Source organism: Physcomitrium patens, chromosome 10 (genome assembly GCF_059467195.1).
Source record: "Physcomitrium patens ecotype Gransden chromosome 10, ASM5946719v1, whole genome shotgun sequence".
In the NCBI taxonomy this organism is placed as follows: Eukaryota; Viridiplantae; Streptophyta; class Bryopsida; order Funariales; family Funariaceae; genus Physcomitrium; species Physcomitrium patens.
In genome coordinates, this window is record NC_143419.1 from 7,721,905 (window position 1) to 7,746,844 (window position 24,940).

The 24,940-nt window shown below is 41.0% G+C and overlaps 5 protein-coding genes across 18 annotated transcripts; 4 read left to right on the plus strand and 1 right to left on the minus strand.

The window, feature by feature from the left end:
* The first annotated feature begins 227 nt into the window (after positions 1 to 227).
* Positions 228 to 5,641, plus strand: LOC112287417 (uncharacterized). Of its 2 annotated transcripts, XR_002971254.3 has the most exons (12): positions 228 to 1,113; positions 1,254 to 1,312; positions 1,432 to 1,510; positions 1,650 to 1,762; positions 1,916 to 1,984; positions 2,095 to 3,458; positions 3,559 to 3,808; positions 3,953 to 4,092; positions 4,233 to 4,373; positions 4,529 to 4,681; positions 4,842 to 5,080; positions 5,194 to 5,641. XR_002971254.3 is itself a non-coding variant. In XM_024530362.3 (11 exons), exons 1-11 carry the CDS (start codon positions 900 to 902, stop codon positions 5,026 to 5,028), a joined length of 2,769 nt encoding a protein of 922 aa, XP_024386130.1. In that variant the 5' UTR covers positions 228 to 899; the 3' UTR covers positions 5,029 to 5,641. The 2 variants fall into 2 exon arrangements, 1 of the variants encoding a protein (XP_024386130.1); XM_024530362.3 differs by having other exon boundaries at positions 4,842 to 5,641.
* A 1,172-nt stretch (positions 5,642 to 6,813) lies between these two features.
* LOC112287421 (NADH dehydrogenase [ubiquinone] 1 beta subcomplex subunit 7) lies at positions 6,814 to 8,476 on the plus strand. 5 transcript variants are annotated; one of them, XR_016505096.1, is made up of 2 exons: positions 6,814 to 7,394; positions 7,600 to 8,235. XR_016505096.1 is itself a non-coding variant. In XM_090253656.1 (2 exons), the coding sequence occupies exon 1, from the start codon at positions 6,878 to 6,880 to the stop codon at positions 7,133 to 7,135; it is 258 nt and encodes an 85-aa protein (XP_090109782.1). In that variant the 5' UTR covers positions 6,814 to 6,877; the 3' UTR covers positions 7,136 to 7,169; positions 8,322 to 8,476. The 5 variants fall into 5 exon arrangements, 3 of the variants coding, with proteins under 3 accessions (XP_090109782.1, XP_024386138.1, XP_024386139.1); XR_016505097.1 differs by having other exon boundaries at positions 7,967 to 8,235; XM_090253656.1 differs by lacking the exon at positions 7,600 to 8,235 and adding an exon at positions 8,322 to 8,476 and having other exon boundaries at positions 6,814 to 7,169.
* On the minus strand, positions 8,327 to 13,130 carry LOC112287419 (putative lipase C4A8.10). Of its 4 annotated transcripts, none has more exons than XR_002971256.3 (11): positions 12,301 to 13,037; positions 11,578 to 11,740; positions 11,327 to 11,394; positions 10,961 to 11,031; positions 10,547 to 10,819; positions 10,244 to 10,407; positions 10,014 to 10,069; positions 9,625 to 9,677; positions 9,318 to 9,486; positions 8,969 to 9,046; positions 8,327 to 8,856 (listed from the first exon to the last, which is right to left on the minus strand). XR_002971256.3 is itself a non-coding variant. In XM_024530365.3 (11 exons), exons 2-11 carry the CDS (start codon positions 11,703 to 11,705, stop codon positions 8,752 to 8,754), a joined length of 1,188 nt encoding a protein of 395 aa, XP_024386133.1. In that variant the 5' UTR covers positions 11,706 to 11,740; positions 12,301 to 13,130; the 3' UTR covers positions 8,327 to 8,751. The 4 variants fall into 4 exon arrangements, 3 of the variants coding, with proteins under 3 accessions (XP_024386133.1, XP_024386134.1, XP_024386135.1); XM_024530365.3 differs by having other exon boundaries at positions 8,969 to 9,069; positions 12,301 to 13,130; XM_024530366.3 differs by lacking the exon at positions 12,301 to 13,037 and adding an exon at positions 12,042 to 12,280 and having other exon boundaries at positions 8,969 to 9,069.
* Positions 13,131 to 15,902: 2,772 nt separating this feature from the next.
* Positions 15,903 to 18,814, plus strand: LOC112288068 (lactoylglutathione lyase). 6 transcript variants are annotated; one of them, XM_024531885.3, is made up of 9 exons: positions 15,903 to 16,001; positions 16,132 to 16,323; positions 16,764 to 16,892; positions 17,085 to 17,146; positions 17,289 to 17,349; positions 17,494 to 17,573; positions 17,821 to 17,891; positions 18,206 to 18,295; positions 18,535 to 18,814. In XM_024531885.3, exons 2-9 carry the CDS (start codon positions 16,156 to 16,158, stop codon positions 18,636 to 18,638), a joined length of 765 nt encoding a protein of 254 aa, XP_024387653.1. In that variant the 5' UTR covers positions 15,903 to 16,001; positions 16,132 to 16,155; the 3' UTR covers positions 18,639 to 18,814. The 6 variants fall into 6 exon arrangements, with proteins under 6 accessions (XP_024387653.1, XP_024387656.1, XP_024387657.1 ...); XM_024531888.3 differs by having other exon boundaries at positions 16,767 to 16,892; XM_024531889.3 differs by having other exon boundaries at positions 16,169 to 16,323.
* A 974-nt stretch (positions 18,815 to 19,788) lies between these two features.
* LOC112288069 (uncharacterized) lies at positions 19,789 to 22,219 on the plus strand. The gene is made up of 6 exons (XM_024531892.3): positions 19,789 to 20,014; positions 20,583 to 20,674; positions 20,978 to 21,056; positions 21,287 to 21,381; positions 21,667 to 21,762; positions 21,916 to 22,219. Exons 1-6 carry the CDS (start codon positions 19,867 to 19,869, stop codon positions 22,006 to 22,008), a joined length of 603 nt encoding a protein of 200 aa, XP_024387660.1. The 5' UTR covers positions 19,789 to 19,866; the 3' UTR covers positions 22,009 to 22,219.
* The last annotated feature ends 2,721 nt before the right edge of the window (positions 22,220 to 24,940 follow it).

Below are 24,940 nucleotides of genomic sequence, written 5' to 3' on the forward strand. Positions count from 1 at the left end.
CAGAGGATCGCGTGTGGACGTACAAACGAATCATGTGTAGACAGCGGGAGGTCATTGCCAAGTCATGCTGATGATTATGACGCAAAAGCCGCTGACTCACGAAAAGCAGTTTCACCATGAGTCTACTGTGGCATTCAAGAAGCGACGCTTGCGAGATGCTGTCGACGACGCAAGTTTGGGCAGCGAACTTTCTAATGCTACTTCCTCTGGCCATTTACGTGGGGAAAAGGTCAATAAACAGCATGCGGCGGGCTCTTCTGACGAAAGCTTCTCGAAGAAAGTTCAGCGAGATTTTGAAAGAGGTTGTCATTTTGCAGTTTTGTCCTGTGAATGATCATCCCAAATTTTCAGTCGTCGGGCAATGTCCTGTCCTTCATGGATAGCAGGCAATTCAAATTTCTTTTTTTGGTATCTTAGTTGAAAGCTACCGATATTATCACCCAGGTCTTCGGCGGAATCTCATTTCACATGCTTGCATTTCTCCCGTTTTCTGGACATCCTTGAATGTACAGCTCCAATCCTTGCGTCTCGCAACAGACTCCACTTAGTGATGATGCAGAAATCATTCTGAGTAGGAGGACCTTGACCATGTTGCCCTTGCTTTCTCTACTTCCGCGCACCCTGCCTCTCATTTACTGCTTACGTCTGTGGATTCGATGTGCATGGTGTAGTTCAAGTCCTACTCGAGTGTGAGCATTCGGTTGCTCCATGTGTTTATATCAATTCGGATGTGAAGTTTCTAATGCTCCGCCGGAGTTCCAGTATTCTGCGAGTTCAGGCGAAGTCAAGCAGAGCTTGAATTCTTGCGAACACGGAGAGGGGGTTTAAGGGCAGATAATCCTTGCGTCTTTGCCAGTTTGGAGGTCAGATGTACCAGAAAGTGTTTGCGGAGTTCATCGATGGCGATGAATCACAGCGCTATAGGGGTGGTTTCGCTGCTGCTGATGATGATTTTGACGCCATGGCAACAATCTACGTGCGGTGTCGCTGGCGTGAATTCATCGTATGTCGAAACGGACGACATGAGTACTACAAACTCTTCCTCTCGCATGTTAGCAGCACTGAATTATCCTAACATCCAAATTGGTCCTTACACTTGGCGCTACTTTCGAAGTAAGGATGTTCCCCGCTGCCTTACCAACCGAACTCGCACACTCAAATTTTTTCATCGCATTCCTTGTTGTAGAAGTCAAATGTTTACAGAACACACTTGCAAAGTACTCTAATCTGTGAACCTTTTCGATTCTCTGCAGTCGAGGTACCTCGCGCGTTTGCGGAACTCAATGTATTGTTGACAAGGAAATGGACGGGGGTGCGCATTCATCACCGAAAAAATTACTACCTGTTTGATCCCAGCAGATGTTTTTAGAGTAAATTTGGTTGGGTTTGTCGTTCCACACTGATTTCTATTTGCTGATTTGGTTCCTACAGGAGCAAGGCGGAAAACAGAAAGCTAAGGTGCCGATGGTTTGTTTTCGCGTCGGATCACCGCCTCTTCCAGACCTCTTATGTGAGAAAGGCCCTCCACCTACGCGTGCAGAGTTTTCAAATCTTCCTCTCGTTGACGCTCAATGCAAACCAATTGACTTCTTAATTTGCATCCCTCAAGTACTTGACTTGATGTAACCTCGAATCTGTTGTTACTTCAGTGGAGTCTCCGCAAGCAGCAGCTATGGCTGCAGCAAAGGCTGGCAATTCGTCGAGGACGGGGTGTTGCGCATGGTTTCTTACCAACTCTTCCATTTCGTTGACCAACATGCAGGTGAGTGAATTTTTGTTATGTTTATCCCGACTTCTAAAGAGATTTTCGAATCAGAATGGCCACAGAAAATTATCGAAGCAGGGTTTTCTTCAGACGCTGCAGGCTGCGCTATCCGGTGGGGCAAAAGGCTCTGACAAAAGCTTGTTTGTACAGATTCCTGCAGGATTGTGGTATGTGGGCGTGTTTAGCGACCCAGAACCCGGGCGATTTCAAGCCAAAATGGTACTCTCAATCAGAAGAAACTTATCTATGTGACTATACTGCCATTTTTTTAATATATCGGTGTGTGTGTTAAGAGATTTCTCTTCGTGGTCGATTCTATTGTTTGACAGATCACGCGGGGCAGTACTTTCACCTTCGGAGTCCATTTCACAGTGTCGGGATGCAAGACACCCAATCTCAGGGGACGCGATTGCGACGTCGCCGTCAAGTCACTGTACTTCGAAACTCCACCAATTTCGAGTATCGAATCTGGATGGAGCCAGAAACGTTTGCACAATCAGGAGACCATTCTCACAAAGACGGGAACAAATCTCGATGTAAACGTGAAGACTATGCCGGACTTGATCCATCAGTCTAACGGAGTTGGTGACAAAGAAGAAAATGCTTGGACGTCGTTGACATCACAGCGTGTTGATGTAGGAGCATGGAAGTACTTCGCTCTGGAAGTTGACGATTTTGCCTTGAGTTTGCAGATTCGTGCGGTGTGCATGTCACCGAATTGTGGCGCAGGTATTGGAACCAGTTTGTACCTCAGTCACGGCGCTTTGCCAGACGATGGGGACAATGGGACTGTCATGGACTCACCTCCCATCACAGTTTCGGCGCCCAGACGTGGCCTATGGTACGTTGGCGTGCGTAACCCCACCACAACCTCGCCACTGGACTTCGATTTGCACTGGCGCGTCGAAAGCTGCGCTGTGTCAACAATATCCATGGAGAGAGTGTTGGTTGATGAATGGGGCGAGTCGCCGTTCAATTCGTACTACGGACCTGCGGGGGGAGATAGCCTGATTCATTCGCCATGGTTTTCCTTGTCCGAAGTGGCGCCAGTTGGAACCACTAGCCCGAAGAATTGGACATTCTTCTTCATGGAGGTGCCGCGAGGCGCCTCAGGCGCAGTTCTCTCTGTGAAACTCCGACATGGGGTGCATGCAACAAGCACCGTCTATGCTCGGTGGGAAGGTCTTGCGACGCTTGACAACTGGGATGTCAAAGTTGTCAACTCGGAGGAGAAAGGTGACGTTGATGAGTTGTCGCTAGATCTTGTCTACCCTGCGGAAGGAATCTGGTGTATTGGAGTTCATTATGTGAAAGAATTTGAGCCTGTACATGAGACAAGTGCAGATTTCACCCAAAGATCTTCAAGGTTCTTCTTGATATGGAAGAACACCACAAAATCTATTGCGCATTGGTATGAGAATGTCGTGGAGTGCCTAGGAGCTGCAAAGAGGTCACTCTGGAGGATCATTGGTCACAATAAGGTCTCCGAGAAGTTTTTGTTTGCGTCAGCGGAGGCCGACATGATACGCCCCAGTGGACCAGCTCCAGCAACCCAACCATCCACGGAACTTTCCAGTGAGAGACAGGACGCGGAGGCGCAAATGCACATCAGCGTTCACGGTTGTCTGAATCATTGTTCGGGACGAGGGCGGTGCGTCACAGGCTACGAGTCGAGCCGATTGCACTTCTACAGGTTCCCTCTCCAGCCAGCCAATGTAACTTAAAATTTAGCTTGTGCAGCTTGCATCTCTCCAATTCAGCTCACACGACTCCATTTTTCCATGATTATCCAGCTACTGCCATTGCGATGCAGCGCACGGCGGCATTGATTGCAGCGTGCCGCTGCTAGTTCCCACAGACGAGACTGTACAGATATGGACGCTGGTAGGATCGAATTTCGCCGCTTTGCTTCCTAGTTACTGGGCTATGCAGCATCAAGGGTACTCAGAGTGGATGGCGTTTACGGCGAGCGGTGCGGCAAGTGGCTTCTACCATTCTTGCGACGCTGGCGGGTGGTGCGCTCTCAAATATGATACCCTTCAGGTGGACAAATTGCTCTACATAAATAATGCTCATAGGAATTTCCGGTGCAACATAACGATTATGTTAGAGTTGGACTTTGCTTGGGTTTTTGCGAGCCTAACTCGCGACTCAAATCTTAACAACCTTTTGGGTTTGGCTACTCAGTTTCTGGATTTTTGGCTTGCCTTTCTGGTTGTGATCGTGACGTGCGTGGAAGTTGCATCGCTCAAGCAAAACGTGAAAGCTGTTGCGCACGTTGGATTCGCAATCGTCACTGCTGCCATCACCAAGGAAGACGCCACTAGGTGAGGCAGCACTCAAATCTTCTCAGGCTGATCTTCTCAATTCAGAGGTCCTTTTTATGGGTTCGTTGTTCTGTGGAAAACTGTCAGCCATGGTAGATTCAACCTTTAGTGTTAATGTGGAATTTGCTTGGGAAATGCAGCGCCTGGAATGTGTTACTGGTGGCGATCATGGGCCTGGCAGGATTGCTGTTTGGCTGGGCTTTGGAATGCTGGCGACTCGAGTTGATTCCAACTTGGTTTCGTGCAATTCGTGCAATTGACTCCATTAGACCAGTCATAAGGTCATTCACCCAATTCACATGCTTTCGTCTCCTCCTCTAATTCACGGCTGCAATTATCGTCAATCACTAAATCCCAAGCTATTGATCAATGGACAGTTAGGTTTGGTCGACAACCATAGGGTTCCGTGACTCTTACCCTTTGTTCTTTTGAGCAGATTAGAAAGTATTCATCGTTTCGGTGAGCAGCTCCTGCATCAGTTAAAAGGGCGTTTCAGGTGGGGCTACTTAATAGCAGGGCTTGGCATCTTATGCACCGCAGGGTTAAGTTGGGTCCTAGAGGCAGCTGAGACATACTGGATATGGCACAGGTGCCATTCTACACTCTTCAACTAAACATGCTTAAGCGCAATGATCCGTCTTTAGATGATTTCAACAGCCGTAGGTAATCTATTCAGCGCCAATGAGTTCCTCTATCCCGCGAAAGCGCTCAACCTGTCACCGAATAACTGGTTGTGTGCATGCATGCAGCCTTTGGCATGTGAGTATCTACACATCAGCATTTTTAATACTCTGCTCAACTGCAACGTCGGCTTGGCCACCTGAACGGAGAACACTGTCGCCACAAGCATCAACTGATGCGGAGGCTGTACCCATGCTCAGACACACCGTTGAATTGGATGCCTTCGCTGGCGAGAGAGGAAGGAGAGATGACTGAATAGTCTTCAACACTTTCTGTTCTGAAAGATTGCGAAGTGGTTGAGATCGAGGTATCATCGCTCTGACTATTACACCCTTTCGATGTTTTCCAGTGACTGAGCCCAGCCAGAACGTTCAAGCTTCTTCGTGTCCTTTCTGAGTACTTACATCGATAAATGCAAAGTAATAGGTCGAAAACCGGAGTTATCATTGGAGCTATCGCCGCATGGGTGTCCTGCGATACTGATCTCATCTTTCACTGTGGGATTCCATAGCTTGCACAACCCTGTAACTTTGCAGCATCTCCAGTGACCACACTTCAATTGCTCCTGATGTGTAGATTCCACACACACACACACACACAATACAAGCATTGTGGGTCCATGAATCCATCTCGTCGAACCTGTTTTGAAACTTTTCTCGAGATCATAGCCCTGAAACTAGATCACGCTGGCCAGCTTCACTGCAGATTTCGTCATACTCTGCAGTGCTTGATCACTTCAGTGCAGTTGGGTTTAATTGTTGTATCAAAGTGTAGTTGGATTTAGGGGCAGCATAAATGCATTTCAAATTATTTATATATTTTTTATTTTTTATTTATTTATTTATTTATTTATTTATTTATTTATTTATTTATGTCTCCATCCATTGCCTCTTAATCTTGAGGGTGTTTTGAAAATGTTTTTTGATACCGTAAAATATGTTACGATTTAGAAAACTTGTATTTTTTGGATTTAATTAAATGTTATTCATTGTTAATGTTGAATAGTTAATAAGAAGTTCTTGTCTTGGGTTTGTTTTATAATTTTGAGCACCTAAACATTTTTTAAAGAAACATTAAATATGTTTTACAATAAATCTTAACATTTAGTTTTCTAAATTTATGTTGCAATTTTTTTTGTAACTACAAATTATCCATGGAATGTGTAATCATTATAGAGATTTAATCGTAAAGGAAATAAAATAAATAAACAAATACTTTGAAAACCTTAGTGTACTTTTTAAAAAAAAGTTATTGCAGTACAAATCATTCATTTTTTACAAGAAATGAAAGTAAATGAATATGATGAATTAAAAACCTAGAGAATTTAGTCTTTGTCACACAAATTCACCATCAACTTTTACAATAACAAACATATATATATATATATTTGCATACGGATTTATTTAATAAGTTCCTGATTATGTTCTCTCTTTGTGTTTGTGTGTGTATCTCTCTCTTTGTATATACACCTGTACAACAAAAACTTTACTATAAAAAGGCTAAATGCTAAGGAGTAAGCATATGTGGAAACTTGTAAAATAAAAAGGAGTCAAAATGCATCTGCAGTAATTACAAACATGTACAATTATTCTTTGTTAGTTGTGGTAATTGCGTATAATTTGCACAGTCAGATTTACTGTAATTTTCCCTCAAACGCATGCATGTAACACACATGAAGGTGAACGAGGAATTGCTCTTAAAAAAACACAAGAACTTTCATCAAATCAAGCCAAGTTATATATACCTGTTACACCACAGCTTTAGTATGATATATCATCTACAAATCTAACAAGCTAGTCAAATAAAGACATTACTTGAAATAGTGAAACCCATTGACTGAATCCTTATTCGGGCAAGCTTCTGGAACCATGAGCCCATACCCTTCATCTACGAAAACCGGGTTTGCAGTGGGTGTATACAGGGTTTAAATCTGATCATCGCGGGTATGAGAAAGATATCAATCGGCACTCCTTGAATCGGTCACCAAATGTGGAGGATAGTGTGGCGAGGCAGATTCAATGTAGCGTTGTTGTTGTGTTTTTTGGTGAAGGGGAGGGCGTTTTGAAGGCAAGCGAGGGATTGGATTGTTGTGGGATCGACCACAATGGCCACCACGGGGAAGTACTTGGCGACGCAGGAGGAGATGGTGGAGGCTCGCTTGCCATTGGGTTCCCGGGATATGTGCTCCAAGCTCCTCATCCCTCTGAACAAGTGCCGCCAGGAGACTTTCTACTTGCCCTGGAAGTGCGAGGACGAGAGGCACGGCTACGAGAAGTGTGAGTATGATATCTTCCTGCAACGCATGAAGAAGATGCAGGAGATGCGACTAGGGCAGGCGCAGGCGATCCCTGCCCCACAGTAGATTGATTGCCCAGCGCTTTAGTGCCATGGTTTCGGTTAGTGTGCTTGACACCGCATTTTGCTTGAGATTTGAAAAAAAAATTAGATTCTTGGGAAAATTGGGTGTCGTGGATCACTCTGTCTGGAGGTTTGAAGGCTTTCCTTTCTACTTGTGAGGCAGGGGATTGCCTTCGTGAGGAGATTAATTAGGGGAACATTTTAGGTCAAGAATGGGGTCTCTCGTCGATAAGAGCTGATTTCGTATGGGTTTTATTGACACGGTAAATGTGCCTCTCTATTCAGGTTCTGAAATCTTGCATCCCAAGTGGTTTTTCTTGAAATGTTGATTTGTAAGTTTGTAATTGAGGGTGATGAATTTTGATCGGGTTCGTGACATAGTGGAGGCAATGTTCACCCCTTTCGTTTAGCGTCCTAACATTTGGTTGCTGAGGTCTATTTGGACTTTTCTTTTTGTCGGTTTTGCAGTTATTACATTCCCAAACTGGAATTTCGTGAAATTGAAACAGAAACAGCTTTTTCTGTAGAAAGACAGACCAAAAATAAATGAATAAACAAACAAAAGAGAAGTAAACATTTTCTCGAGCTTTAGCGCAGCAGCCAGTTATAGGTGTTGCTGTGTAGAGAGTGGAGCCACACGATCTGTTAGTACTCGGTTGCTAGAACTGGTGTTATGCATCTTTAAAAGTACCAGGAATCGCACCGGGAATCGTAATGAAAACTTTCTCGAAACAAGAAGTCAAGTACTAGCGGATCGTAAGAGAAATCTCCAGGAAAGACAGAGTTGGTTCTTACTCTCCACTCTTGAAAATTGATGTGCATTTCTTTCTTGCAGGTGCTTGATACGATTTGAATGTATTAGTTAATAGTTGGGAACTTTAACGTTACTTCACTTGTTTCTAAGCATACATCATTTTGAAGGAAGGTGATGTCACCACCGTCCTTGAAGTAGCACAATATATAGGGCTAATGGCTGTAAGAATAGAACGCTATTGTTGAACGGTTTCTCATGAAACGTGCGGATAGTTGCACATAAATTGATGCTAGGTCTTCTCAGAGTTGGATTAAGTGAGCAGAATGACAATCACTCAAACTTCACCCTTTCGCACATCTCAGCTTGTGGATAATTGTCAGCTCTCTTAGGTTATTACATCACATTGTTTTGCCTGTGTGCATGTGCGGACTAAGAGAAGGATGAGCAAAAATGCTTCGATTTAACTCAAACAAAAGTAGGGAATAAGAGAAGGGACCCTTCCCAATACATTTTCACTCCAGAGCAAAGACAGTCTGAGGTATTTGTAATTCAATCTTTTACTAAATACTTAGCCCTAAGAACCACTCGCAATCCTCACCAAGATTCTATTAAAGATGCTTAACCGATGTCAAGAAAATCTAGGAAAACTTCAAATCCATTCGACATTGTGCACGCGTAATTTTCATTCTCGAGACTCCCTTAACAGAAAGCTAGTTGCCCAAAACGATCAACATCTGAAGAATTGTTTTTTTACATGGCCACGTATCCTAGCTTACCATACTAATGCAACTAGAAATTTACCAAATGTCGAATGAATCCTCTTTAAAATTCAGCATCAAGACCTTCTAATAACCTTCGAACCTTGATTACAAGCTCGCTTCAAAGAAAACGGTTTGCTCTTGTTGTTTCAAGGTGTCGGCCACATGCGCAATGACTTCTGCTCCTTCATAATGCATCCACTTTATCTTAACCTGATTTTCAAAAATCCAAATTGCGTTCAGTCAAGTTTCGGGAAACCAAGTGTAAGAGCTCACAAATGTACTTTGTATCTCAAAATCAAAAGTGCTACACGTATGAACTTACATTTAAAGCATCATGGGCCACCAAATAAGGCCACACTGCTGAATGAAAATTCACGTCCACCTTTCGCCAGCTAACTCGCTGCAACCCCCGCACCATTTCCTCTAATTAACACATTCTGGTTAGCGATTTAGCATTGCAACAGCGTAGCATGCAGCGTAGTGACAGAACCATGTAGACATGCTCTATATGAAAAACTTGGACTCAAATTACAGTTTCAATTTTATTCAAAAAAACATTGCTAATCTGGAAACAAGTGGCGAGAAGAAACCATGCAGTACAAAGCTATTGAGCGATGATATGAATATATAACAAAAACTCTTTCAGCACGGCGCAAGTCATGGGATGGTACCTTCAAGCCTATTGTGGTACGCGGCAGCTTTCTTGCTGTCGGGAGAAACTTGAGCTGCGGCTTTACCCTGAGCAGACTCCTGCTGGAAAGCAGGGGCATCACTGGCCACTGCCGGACAGTACTCAACATTTACAACGTGCTTGTAACCGTCCATAGAGACTCTGGGAGGCTGCAACAAGCCACATCAGCTATGAGTTCTGTGCTGTTACCCACAAAGAACAAGGTCCTACCAATCTCTTCCAGCCGTTATAGATTGAGGCTAGTATGCAAAACAAAACCTCCAACCGATAAAAGCAGCCTTACGTACTCTTGGAAGCTCGCTCTCTCGCCTTATAGAGGATGTCCGCCAACCCACTACATCTGTGCAGAGGAAGTCAAGAAATCCTGAATAAAATTTTGAGCTAATTTTCTATTTGTAAATGTCATTGACGAAGAAGAAAGATAGTAACCTTCTCTCTACTGTTCCGCTTTTTTACAAACTGTCGCCAATGTGACATGATGTATGCTGAACGCTACTCAAATTTATCATCTCTAAGTTCATGCAAACTATATGGTTTACCATACTGTCTCTTTTTAGCTGTTGATTCTTATCACTTCATCGAATCAATAAATCCACGCTAATACAGAAACAACAGGAACACAGACTAAGGAACAAAGAAAAACATAAACGAAAAACGACGAGTGATGTGTGGATACAATCATATCTGACGTTGGCGTAGACCACTCTTGACTTGAAGGCCCTCAAGGCAGATCTGTGAATTGAATAAGACCGGATCAAACTCCGCTAGATTTCATCCATTTCAGAGATGATTTTTTTACGAGAAATCCACCAGAAAAACAAATAAACAAATAAACAAATAGAAAAAAGAAAACAAAAGAAAATTTATGGGCCAAATATTGGACAGGTAGTGTAGAATGTTACATACATGAATTGACCATCTGGGCAATCTGAGGCCATGCGCAAGAGCAGAGGAGAGTCACTTGACTTTCCGTCCGTCAAGAAGAGCTGCTTTCCTGTGCGCCCCATTACAAAAGGTGCAATTGGAGCTGCAAGCTTTTCCAGCACTGGCACTCCCAGCAGGATTGGCAGCTGATAGAAGTTATGATTGGGTTCAGTCACCTTCATGTTCCAACGACCAGCAACTGGAGGACAACGCATTGAAGAATTTTGCGTAGGGGAACATAGACATAAACATTATTTCTTCATCTGTGAAGAGGAATTTTCTCACCTGTTTATTACCACGTACACCCAAATGAGGACTCGCCAGAGCGATGAAATTAACAGCTTCTAAACCAGCAATCTTGGGTTCTCGGCGACGTCGAAACACGGGGTGTTCCTCGCCTCTGCTTTCTAGCTCGTCTAATATATTCATATCTTCAGTGAAATCATCCTTTGGTGTGTACAGCATCGCCACAGCATATCGTGCAAATAGTCCCCCAAGAGAATGTGCTACGAATGAGATCCGCTTTAAGGACGGCACTTTCTCAACAATCTGCTCAATCTGATTGCATACCCAAATAACAAAAATCAATGCCCAATACTATAGAATGAGACCATTGACAATTGTCTTATTCGGAGTACGAACACAATGAGTATCTCACGAGATGGTGAGGTAGGTAAAGGACAACGAGAAGATGGATACCTCTGAGGCAAGTCGTCGGCCAGCGTTGTCGATGCCATCAAGAGTATTCAGAAAAGAGTTAACAGCGCTTGCTGCAAAAATTCCCAAATCAAACATGCTTTAATGTCATGCTTATTTTAAAAATAAAAATAAAAAAGTATATTTGGTTTGATTCTATGCCTACAATCTAACGTCTACTTCACAGCAGGAGCTCCTAAAGAAGTGCCAATGAGGAATGAAGAGCAGGGTTTACAGCTCAGCTAAGCAGTAACGATTATGTTTGTTGAGCATGTTCTTAACATAAAGTCTGGCAAAAGAATCGAAAAATCGTGTTGAATTCCATCACAAAAACTTCCTCAGTTTATGCGCAAAAATCAAGCGAGTTACCGTGAATCAAGAACCTGTTGCCGAGTCGGCTCTTCAGTTCATCTTCCGCGTATTTCCAATTGCTGGGACTGCAGACAAGGAAGGTCTAACCATAAACTATGGGCTACAATCCGAAGGAAACAAGCAAAAAATGTCACATGTGATATACATCAGGGGTTACAAGAATGTGAGCCCACGAACAGCGACAAGTGACTAGACAATTCAAAATTGCGTAGGACTTGAGCTCAAATGAATGAGGTTAGAAAACGAACCTGGCAAGAATTCCATGAACAAGTATCAAAAGATGGTCAGATTCGACATCAAGTTGCTGTGCCCTCTCATTGCGTGGCTGCATTACAGGCACACAAAATCCACAATTGCTGGAATACTCGCCTTTCATGTTGTCCTCACCACTTTCTTCCTTCTCGCCATAGTCTGTTGCATTTACAAAAATTCTTGTCGGTCTTAAACAATGAAAGAGTCCGATGAGCTCGAAAAGTTTATTTGTTTACATGTTCATGTGAATTGGAAGCAAAACATGTCGTTGGCAGGATAACTATGACTCTGAGTTTGCTGATTAGTTAGTGCCTAACAAAAGTCTGCCTGGAGTTCAATAATGGTAAATTAAGATTTGTCAGTATGCAAAGATTTTTATAATAAAGAAGTCCCATCCCAGTTTTATAACACAAGGCCTTGCGAACATCAGGACCAAATATTTCCACCCCAGTTCAAAAACCTGAGTGCTCTGTCAACGCCCTGAATTTGCATCACAAAACTGAATGCTCTAAATCTTTGGGACCCCACACCATCAAGCTCCAAAACTACACTTCATTTACAGTAAAACACTCTCCAGAGTCGCGAACCTCGCCCAACTAGAAAAACCTAGCGCTCCTCACGCGCATCACAAATAAGAACTCGACTGCTCGCATCTCCCATCAACTACCACCAAAGTATCATCAACCCTCGCAGTACCCAAAACACAGAACTAAACGTACCTGTACATGACAACGTTGACGGAATCAATCCCGATCGAATGACTTCACGTGACAATTATCTCTTCAATCCCAAAACTTTACCGCTCACGTAGCCGAGTTGAACAATCTCCCCCCCAAAATAGAATAACAAAATATAATAAATAAATAAATTCCCGCTTCGTTTCTGGAAGCTACAGATCCCCCCACCCCACCGATCACATCACGCACCTCCGGCTAACGTAACAATAGCATAATCATGTTGCAGTAATAGCACGCAGCCGCGATTGAAGACGGTTTAGTACTTTCCTTCATACGATCAACCGACGATCGGATAGCTTGTTCATTAATTGTCACAAGCATGGCAGCCATGCGCGACCCTGCCAGAAATTATCGGGCCGATTACCACAATGGGGCCCCGACCTCGTTCCATCCTGTGAATTTCTCCCCCTCCCCCCACCTAAAGTAAAAACAAATACGCCGAAATCTCCAGCAACCCAAACAGTCTTTCCTCTACGTTGTCAGCGCCACCCACTGTCCCCACCCAGGTTGTCTCTCCCGTTGAGAAGGGTTCCCCTGAACCGTTCGGCCGCGCAGAACATTCCACTCTGCGCGTGTGGTCCCACAATGGCTTCCATGTTTCGAAGGTGGATTGGGGGTTCATCAACAACTGGCACGCCTCAAGTTGGTGATGGGATGAGCATAATTTTTGGCCCGCCACGCGCAATGTTAAGAGCGCGCGAAGAGTGTTGGTGGGTATTGTAGAACCCGTGACCTCCTCGGATGGTGCAGATCATCTTCTTCTTCGCAAGAAGGGAAGGGTGATTGATGGGCTATGGCGGGAGAGATCGAGCACCGCCTGGCACTCCATAGCCCTCCCTCCCTCCGGATAAGAACCCCCGTCCGGCCCTCAGCGTCGCAGCACACAACGACGACTCCCGTGGGAACGGGGCTATTTCCTCACCTCCCACCATCCCCCCCATGTTCTATTGGATGTTAATTGCGTGGATGAAGTGGGGTCGTGCGTTTGGATGTGGATGATAAATAAGAACGCTGATCATGTTTGTTGGGAGTCAGTCTCATATACATTTACATACATAGTAGTGGAAACTTGTGCCATTGACCACAAAAAAAGATCAAATATTTGAAATGTAAAATATAATTTTACATAATAGTCATGAAAGGCAATGCTGGTTTTTACAACCATAGTTGGAAGCTTCCAAGCTCCACATCTAGTGATCTTGCAGTGCTACTCTTGGCAATCTACAACAATATCGATTTTGAACTCTAATTGATCAAAAGTTGAGTTATTGCTTGACTTTTGATGAAAACAAAGAGATATGCAGCCAAATAAAGATGGTTTGTGTCTCCTCTTGTTTATCTTATTGGTTTATCTCCCTAAGTTGTTTATATAAGTTATACATTTCATTCCTTCTTGTTTGGCTTAGTTGTGTTCAAAGTTTGTATTTGAACAAAAAAAATAAAAGAGTATATTCTATCATGCAAAATATATGTCTATTTATAAGTGCTACTTATATGATTGATTTTTTATATAATAATGTTGTATGATTGTTGTATTGTAATGGCTTTTGTATTTTGATATTTAAACATTAAGATTTGTGTTTTGCTCTTAAAAATATGGCAATGCACTATAAAGCATTATAGCTAATTTTTTTGAGAAATAAGAATTTTAGAATCATTTATATTTGTATTTTTACTAATATGTATATATATTTGATAAAGCCACATACCTTGGAACTTAAGATGAGTATGGATTGAATAATAGTTTGAAAATTGTATAGTATGCTACACTCTCACACACACAAACATATATATATATATATATATATATTCTTCTAAAGTAAAGAATACTTGGTAAAAAAATTTTAAATTATATTATTTTGTGAGAACTTACAAAATTTGTGAATACACTTGTGAGTACATCAACTATAAGCATTTTTTATAATTGATGTGGAGTATATTATGATTTTAATACTACAACAAAAATCAAAGCATGCATTCTATGTGTCTTATTTTAGAAGATATTATTTCCATTAACATTAATATGTAGTAAATAATATACTAATAATTATTATTAATATTATTAATATTATTACTATTGTTGTATACAGAGGAATATACTAGAACATAAAATAAATTAATATAAAATACCATATAAAGAATGATATGTAAAATGCATTTATATGAAATGAAGAATAAATAAATTAAAAAATCACCATATTTTAATCTTAAGTAGTGTTGAATTATTTGTAAGCAAAGAGTGTAATTACAGTTGAATAAAGTATTCTTACTGTTATTCTATTTTCATGTATAGATCTCTTGCACATACCTTAAAACATATCTAAACTTCTATTTAAATTTATGTTATAAGGTTTTCAGACATATTATAACATACATCATAATTTAGGTATTTATTACTTATATTTGGATGTTTTTGTTACAAAATTATAGTAAATGATGGTCTTAATTAATGAACAAAATTTTAAATTAAATTAAAAGTTGGATTCATAATAATTCTCATTAAAATTATTGTCTTTTGGTTATTATTACAAAATTACAAGAAGTAAAATCTAATAAATTAAGATATAAAAAACTAGATATGTATACATACATATATATACATATATATATATATATATATACATACAAAAACATATATATATTTTATTAAGTGTCTTAAAGTAATAAAACATGAATTTAAATTGTTTAAATAAAATTTAATAATTATATATATATATATATATATCAATTTTATTAATTAAGAAAAAATAAAATGATAAAAAATAAAAACGTAAATCATTTTTATTGAATAAAGTTATAAAAGACTTTATTGTCACAAATTACAATAAATTTATTAAAATAAGGCCTTTACCAAGGATAGCAAATCCACTTGCTTCAAGCTCTTACCAACTTTAAATAAATAGTGATTAGCTTCAAAGACATTCAATATAGAACGACAAAACACCATGGAAGTCATAATATTCAAAACACAAAACACTTATATAAAGAACTAACCATTCCCTCTACTCCACAAATTCGATTACGTAAAACTCCTTACAATATAATGATACCAGACATGGCTTGCAGGGACCACAACATTGACCGTGCACAACTCTCAACTATGAACAAGCACTGAACAATGATCTGTTCATATAATTAATCCACCCTTTCACTAAATCGACCCATCTAATCAAGATTCACACATGAAGGATCGAACTCCATCACGAGGAACTCTCGAAATCTCGTAACAACACACTCACGAAACATTGAAACTGAACACACATTCTTCCGACCGATCTCAATGAGCTTGTTGATGGGTCGATTTAGTAAAAAAGTGGGTCGATGTAACAATGTCCTACACTTATATATATATATATAAATCTGTAGAAACATTTACTTACATTCATTCAGGAAATAAACAGGAACGAGAAGGGGTGAGAATGGCAGCAGGCAAGAGCACCGGAAAGAATTAGGGAACGGCCACATGGAAGTGAGAATGAATGTCCACCTTGTTGCCATGGCAGCAGCAGCAGCAGCGGCGGCACTGTCTGACAACATCCTCTTTTTATGCTTTGGCTGGAGCTCAATCGCCGTGTTGATCCAATGAAAGCTTTTCGATCCCCGCCCACTGAATCAGGTTGGATGTGCCGGAGTCTTGTGGAGGAGCCATTTTGTCCCTGCCAGGGTTGAGCGAGGCGATCACCGTAAGCCATTTTTCGGCCACTTTTTTTGTTGCAAAGCTGTGTACGGAGTTGGGTATTTGAATCCCTGGATTTGTTGGTTCGCTGGGTAGAAGCTGAGAGTTGGATTCGGATTGTGGGTTTCGGATTTCAGAAGGGAAGGGGTTTAAATAAAGATATGGCCGCTGTAGGTGCTCGCGCAGCGTTTCTGGCGAGTTTTTCATCGGCGTGCTTGCGGCAGAGGGTTTTGTCAAGAAATTCGGGGCTTTCTAGACCTTTTGCTCGTCAGACTGATAAGAGTGGATTTCGAAGCTTTTCGACGGTTTTGAGGCACCAGCGTTTCAATGTATGACGAGTGTAATGTGCATTCGTTTTCTTAGAAATTGGGTCTGTGTTGATCTAGCTCACAGCTTCTGCATCGTGTGTTAGGTTTCCACGAGTTGGTGCCATTAGTGTCTTGCCTTGGCTCTGGTCTTTCTTTGGGGAATGTGAAATTGGCTCTGGTCTCTCTTTGAACCAATTTTACACCAAATTTGAAATTCCGGAATCTGTACCCCTCGAGAGTGCAGTTGATGTAATCAATTGATTTATCCTTCTGATTTGTGCTTGTGCGTATACCGTGATTTAATGGGCATCTGGTTTACAGGAAACATTTGGATATGTGGAACAAATTCTTCTTTACAGGATTGTAGTTGTAACTGTTATGGTCGGCTATGGTTGCTGAGGGTTGCTGGTACGCTGCCTTAGTGAGACATGTGCTGAGCACAAATTTGTGTTGGCAAGCAGCAGGTAGCTAGGCGCTTGAGCGTTACAGCAAGCATGTCGACAAATGCGGGGCCGGAAGCCGCGGCCAACAATCCAGGCTATTGTGGCAGTCCTGATGCAGCCACCAAAAGCTACTATGTGCAACAAACCGTGAGTACCAATTGCTGTATTGGCTCAATTCAGAAGTTCCATTCAGTTATGGCAGGTGCTTATGCAGGTGCTGAATGGATTGATGGCCAAAGTCATCCTCATTTAGAGTAGATGTCTATAAACAGAATTTGTGGAAGGTTTGATGTACCCTGACCCTTGTTGACGGGGATCCCTGGCTTTACTGCTATCCAGATGTACAGAATCAAGGACCCCAAGGCAAGCTTGGAGTTCTACTCAAAGGTTTTGGGCATGACGTAAGACTTTCGACCTTACTGATGCTGTTGTGTCATTTAGAGACCACGGTGTGTTTAGTAAAAGCATTACATGGATCAAGTTGTGTGTACATGGGCATTGGCCGTGAAATATTATTTTAACGAAGATTGATCGGTGATTTAGGCTTATCAAAAGGCTTGATTTTGACGAGGCCAAATTCAGCTTGTACTTCCTGGGATATGAGGTACGATCACTGGGCCCTCATGTTCAAACTGTTGAGGACGTGGTTTATTTATTTATATATTACTCATTCAATCTTAATAATTTCTGCCGTCAATAGCACATTCCTTGGGTAGTTGAAAAATCTACTATTGCCCGTATTTTTCAGAGTCCGGAAACCATCCCCAACGATACAGCAGAAAAAACTGCTTTCTTATTCAAGTGCAAAGCTACCTTGGAGCTCACGCAGTAAGCATTCATGTTAATCTGCTTAAATTTGTGTGTGCAGCTTCACTGACAACATGTCCCTATGCTTGGTATTCATGTCTGACATCTGGCGTTTTCTGTTTGTCGCTGACGCGGCTTTTATGAACCTGATTTGCACGACTGCCACCCCTGTATTGACTACCTGCTCGTATTTTTGAGGAGTGATCTTTTATTCTCTTGAATGTTACAACGACTCTGTACTGACCTTATTTTGATTTGCGGATTACAGTAATTGGGGGACGGAATCAGACCCAGACTTTAAGGGTTATCACAATGGAAACAGTGATCCACGAGGCTATGGTGCGTTGAAGACAACACCTTCAAATTTTCTCAACTTGAACATCACTTTTGTTTCGTCTCTTGAACCAGGGCTTTGAACGTTAGCTCAGATCTTGACAGCTACAAAGGCTTTTTGTATCTTTTTGGAGCAAGTTGGTTCTGTAGTACCTAAATTCAGTTGAGGAATGAAGAATGTGTAATGCGCCTCTCTACGCATCATCTTGTTCATGTATATGCGTCTGGCTACCAATTTATTGCAACAAGCTCTTATGCCATAAGACAAAGTTGTAGAGGCCCTTTTCGAGTAAGTTGTTGCCGACATGTTGTGATTCCAGGGCATATTGGAATTACTGTTGATGACGTCTACAAAGCATGCGAACGTTTTGAGAAGCTAGGAGTTGAATTCGTGAAGCGCCCAGATGACGGTAAGCGGCTCTATTTTCAGTTGGCACTGCCTTCTTTTGAAGATTTATGACTGGATTTTCTAAAATAATTAGAACCGTTGAATATGTAGATTTCTCAGCATGGTGATTTCATACAAGTTGTTCCGTGGTCAATGGATGGTTAAGCAGTTGCCTTTTGTCGAGCTTCGTTTGGTAGCAAATAGTAGAATGATGAGGGTTAGAACTGAATTAGAGTGGGCTTCTCTATGTGAGAATTACAGGAAGGATGAAGGGACTTGCATTTATCAAGGACCCTGATGGTTACTGGATTGAGATCTTTGACGTTGATCGCATGTCCGGTTTGATCCACGGACCGTCGTCCTAAAGATCGGGCCTTGGGCACTTCTACCCATAAATTTGATAATAGGATTGTGCAAGAGTACATGCATGCAGTGGATTTTCTAGCAACGATGGTATGAACGATTGAAAATGTTTTGTGAAATGCTATGAATTGTATTCAGGTATTCACATTTACAATCAATGCAAAGATTTTATAAGTAATGTTCTCCCGTGTTAGATTTAGTGAGCTTATTCTGTTCGTCAACTCCTTGAAACTTCTCTCGAGCTTGATGCCTTGGCATTCTACTGGATAACTGCACTATGAAATCATGGTTTCAGCTGCCAAGTGCGAATACTTTAGTTACTGAACTTTATCAAGTGACAACAACTGCTATCTCATCGAAAGTTGGGTTACTTCCTGAATCATCCTTTTTGATTTTGTCACATTTCTAAAACAATACATATGGAATATCTCAACTTGAACCGAATAGCTTGATATCTCCGTGTGAAATTTCCCAATCAAGCATCGGTGTTCCATCATGCGAATCACTTTGTAGCTGTTGTTTGCGAAGCCTCAAGCGGTGTTTGTTTCGCTTCAAGACTTCAAGGATGGACGAGACGTGAACGAACATAGATGACCGAACGTTTGGTAACGAACGAGAAGACCACAACGGAAGGAAAGGGAGCACCCAACAGGATGTCATTAGGGTTTCAAATAATAGGGTGAAGTAAATCTTTCAGTGGAAACACCCAAGGTCATGCTCAAAGCCTGCGAGCCGTAGGGCTATAGCTCTTCAACCATTAAAATAAGAGAAGACTTCGCAACCAACATCTACTTTTCAAGAAACCGCGATGTAAAGCTTTTATCACACTTGAGCTCAATGTCTTCAGTCTCTCTAGTTTCAACCTACAAAACATCATTTGAAAAAATCATCGTGTGTAAGAAGAATGGTGTATCTTGGTATTTTCGTCAATGCTTGCATGCGACTATTGAGCATAGAAAAGATATCATCTACCAGTTTCCTTAATTTAAAGGAGAGTATTTGTATTTTGGAAACAAACAGTGATCATGAATGATTTCATCAGATGATTTTTGTGCACTGCTGGGTGGAGAAGGTGAGCTACGTTGACACACATCCCAAGGCACTTGCCCTAAATGCAAAGTGATCTCTGTTGTGGTGGTGCAAACCCACAGTGGCAGTTGCGCTTCGCGCGCTTGGGCTCTTCTCTCGTGGCTGCGTCGTGGTGTTGATCTTTCGTGCTTTTGAGTAGAGATGGCCATTGCACACACGATGGAGGAGGAGGATGGGAATGGACACGGTGGGGAGGATCTGGACCTCGAAGTAGTCGTGCCAAAGGATGTGCAGGCTGTCATGAACGCCGCGGAGGAGGGCGATGCTGAGGCTCTCACGATTGCTCTAGGTCTCTCCCAGCTTGCTTCTTTTCTCCCGGCTTTGCTTCGGCTCCTGTACATGGGATCTGTCTTCACCTATGAATATTAATGTTTTTTTTGCTATAAATCTCTGTGACACAGACGTATTCGTTATGGAACTTAATTTTCTTTTCTTTTCTAGCGTTACTCCCGCTTAGACTGTCACATCTAGGAAGTTGGATGTTTAGTCCGAGGTGGATTTTCAAATTGCTTCAATTCACGTGATTGTGGGTTGTGGAGAGACGCGAATCTGAACATTGCTCTTTGAATAAATTCTCTTCTCACGCTTTATAATCTTAGAGGCTGTGGGGTTTAATATCGCATATTTGCAAAATCCTGATTTCATGTGTAGTTCTCACTTGAACTCCGTTCGATCCGAATCGTAGAGATTTTAAGCTTGAGCTGTGAAACGAGCTGCACTCACGAAGTTGAATGTAGACGACCGTGAAACCTCTACATCTTGAGCTGAGATTCATGGTTATAGGACTGAAGCTAATTTTTTAGCTTTTCGGATCAAAGGCTTTGAGCTCATGCTGAGAATGGTCCATTGGATTACAGAAAACCTTAAAGACGGCGTCGATTGTGAAGGCGAAGATGGGGACAGGCCACTTCATATTGCCTGTCTTTATGGCCATCTGTCTTGTGTACAGGTATTGCGGCTCTCTTGTTCATGTCCATTTCCGCAGGTGGCTGTAAGCTTGTACTTGATGCTTATTGGTAAATTCAGCTTGTGCTTGCAAGATTAAGGTACAGATGTAATGCTAAGCTAATTATAAGGCAGAGAAAGAGTAATTTTATATTTCCCGAGGATTAATTAGTTGCTTGGAATTTCCTTTGTTTGTTTTGCTACACTTCATTCTGTAGCGAGGTCTCGTCTAATTGGAACAATTTACTTTCTTACCAATTTAGTTGGCGCAAGTTACTGGGATTCTAACGACATGGATGGGTGCCAGATTCTACTTACAGCTGGTGCAAATATCGAAGTTCGAGATGAGGATGGAGCACTACCTTTACACGATGCATGTGCAGGAGGTATCGAACACACCACCTAAACCATGTCACATCTATGAAGTAATTACATGTGCTCTTTTGTGTACCATTCTGCCGTGAATGATTTTGTTCTGCCGACTTGGACTAATCAAATCAAGGTGCTGTCGAACAGTAAGATTACCTTGTTCAGTTTGACCTTCTTAGTTCGTATTTAAAAGTATGCTGGTTGTACGTGATTGTGATTGTTGTAATCGGATTTGGACTTTGTACAGGGTATAAGGATATCGTGAACATGTTGATTCACGCTGCTAATAGTCCAGGGCAGCTGAAACGTGTTTTAGATTCATTCGACATCGATGGTGATACGGTATGGTCTCCTCTCTCTCTTTGGGCATTGTTTCACGTTCTCTCTTCTGAAATTTTTGTACAGCGATGTTGGTGCTTGCTTCTAAGTAGATGTTAGTTGGAGAAGTTATTGTTTTGTAAATAGTTTCTCAATTTTATATGGTAGCTCAGCTCAGCGTTTTGGATACCTTGGTCTGAGTATCGGCGCTTGTGAGTATCGTAACACAAGATCTTAAGAATAGGCCTTTCATTGCTCAATGTATCATGTACTGAAGCTTTAGCACTGCTGTCCTGGTTGATGATGCAGCCCTTGCATCACGCAGCCAGGGGAAACCACTCAGATGTTGTGCAGATGCTTCTTGACTCAGGAGCAAACCCCAAAATTATAAATCTCATCGGACAGGTATCAAATCTTGCAATAGACTCCATTTGTGGAATCTAACAATTTCTTCATGATACTAAACGCCTAATTAGGTAGCTCATTGTTCTTCAAAACGAACAGATTGCTTGTGGCAGTGATGTAATTATGTGCTAATTTGTACTTTCGGAAATGCAGCGCCCTGCAGACTTGGCTGATCCAAGTTCTCCGTCCCAAATCCTGTTGAATGATGCTGTTAAGAAGCTGAATGATGGAACATCAGAAGCTTAGTGCCATGATTTATTCCTCCCAATACTTGCAAGAACCTGCAGCTAATCGGGCTTGAAAATCTAAGTTTGCTTATGCTCAGAAGAAATCAGGGTGACTCTTTTTATTTGCTTCTCAATTTGCTATGTAGAAGCAAATTGTAGCGGTCAGTATGTGCCGATTGCATTACTACACGTTATAGGCTTTTAATGCAAGAGCTCTCTTTGAGTTGAAATGTCCAGATCACTGTGATTGCAGATCCAACATATTGGTGTCTGTTCACTAGTAAGAAGTGGCCTTCGTGTATGTTCTCTGTCCAGATGCACACGGCCACCCTCCAAGCGGCTAAATTTTGTAAGTGTGGGGCGTAGTGATGGGCATGGGTAGGGATGAAGAAACCAGCTATGTTCCAGCTGTGTCCTACTTTCTTAACATACGTAGGTGTGCTTTTGTCATCTTTTGAACCTGGTGACATTCTGGACAATGAGTTACCGTACTGGCTGCCCACTGATCCTGATGTCACTTATACCAGTTCCTTGCATGGGTCATGGTTAACATTTTTGTATTCATCTGACAAGTGGTAGAGGCTGTGTATGATGGGCAATACTTGAGAAAATCTCCGTTATGCTATGCGAATTATCACGACCATAATGTGGCTCGCTAGACCTTCTCTGCCCCGTACATTCTTCTCATCTTATCTCCCATGTTAAACAAATCTTCCACCTCCTCAATACCTGCCGTCAAGAGATGTAGGGCTCCAAAAGCTATCTGCTACAGTTCTCGTCTCTTCTACTTTCAATGTTACACCACGACCTCATCTCCATTACGATCAACCAAATCATTTCTATCTACAGTCATAAACAAGCTAATGTCGGAAGGAACAGGAATCCTCTCACCCGAACGTACAAAGCTGGACGTTGCTGCAACACGGTTGTTGCAGTAAAAAACAAGTCACTATCCGTCAACATAGCACAAACTGTAGCAAGACCCAAACCAGTACTGATATTCTCTTCAGCATCTGATCTGTACATGATCACACCCAATTGCAAAATCCTCGGCAGCAGTGGAGATTCATTGAATTGTCCGAAGTCGAATTCCCCTTGAAAGTGGAGTTAAATCTAAAGATTTATTTTATTTTATTTTATTTTATCGTGCCTCAACTTGCAGAATGACACTCACTGAGAGTACCCAGTGTGATCGTACTAAAGGAGAGAAACAATGGTACTTGCAAGCCAGAGCTGCAGCAATTGGATAATAAGCGAGGTTCGCCTTCCTGGGGCTTTGTGGCATGTCAGTGAAAGGCATGAAAAAGGACTTGTCCCATGGTTTAATACTAAGAGAGAAAGCGAGAGAGAAAGCGAGAGAGATAGGAGAAACGTAGAAACTCACTGTCTGTCTGTTTGTCTGTAGGTCTGACTGTCTATCTTTTTTGTTTATTTCTGGATGTAGGCAGCCCTGTCTCATTTAGTTTGTCTCCAAGGAATTGACACACCAGGTACAATAGTACCATGCATTGAGGGCTGTGATATTTAAATGCAAAGCGGAAGCAGCAGCAGCAGCAGAATGGAAGTCTCAATTTTTGAAAGGTATTTTTGGATGGAAGAAGTGATCAGTTCTGAAGCTCATACATGTTTTTATTTTTATTTTTTATATTTCAACAAAACTAAAAAAATGATAGAGGTTTTGAGGGGAACGTCTGGGAATGGCGGGAACGGGGACAAGAGATAGGAGTGTAATGATGATTTTGACAATTGGAGTCGGTTTAGTAAAAGCCTCAGTTGTGTTAACAAATATATATATATATATATATATACATAGATTAATGTTCAAAAAAATATTAAGTTTTTTTTTAATTTTTTTAATAATTGTATAACTCCTTTCATTTAATAATAAGCTATATATATATATATATATATATATATGAATTAATTCAATTATTTTGCAATGCAAAAATCTTGATTTTTGCATTTATTTATTATGCAATAGAATATAGTGTCATAGATGTGACACTATTGAGGCTTCTAGGAATAATAGAAAGAAAATCATAATATAATGTCTTTTCAAACTATTTTAAAGATAAATGAAGTGGTGAAAGATTGCATATGAGCTTTTAAAGATAATCAAAGTGCTAAACCGCTCAATTCTTAAATAATAGAGGCAAAAATACTATTTATTGTAATTTACAATAAGACTTTTAAGGCTTGTCATTGGTAGCATGGTCACATGCAAGTGCAGATATTAAATAACGAGCTTTTAAGGACAAGTGCAGATATAACGTTATTGTTTCTTATTGAAAAATTAAATCAAGCTAAACAACATATGTCATGTCACCATCAATTTGGAAATTACTCCACTAATGTACTAGATTTTATTGCATTTACAAGAGCAATTTAACAACAGCAGATCAATCTCACAAAACAATCTTGCAAACTAATGACGAGCCCAGAAGATTCTGGCACAAGTTGAGAAAGACTATATTGTTTGGGAATCTAAACTATAGTCAATAGAATCTCATGACAGGTTTGAATCCAAATGATAGAAAAATTCTCACATGCATAAAAATTAATCTTATTCATTCAATTTTACTTAGACGTTTTTTTGAATTAAGAACATGGATCCTAACAACAATCAAATATATTAAAATTGTAATAATATGTGATTTTTTGAAAAAATGTAAAATACTTTATCATTGAAGTCACAACTTTAGTTCGAAATGCATAATATATTCTTTCCCTGCTCAATAAAAATGGAAAAAAAATAAACAAGCTAAAATTAAACAAAATTATATGCAAATCTTGCAAATCACTTGTATTGCATGAGTAATGTGGAAAAGCATTTCAATAATATCAAACATGTTTCTTATAGTTTCACAATTTGAAAATCACTGATGTTATTAATTACATATAACCGCTCAACATAAAAATTCAACAAGCACACTCTATTTTGCAAATTTTAC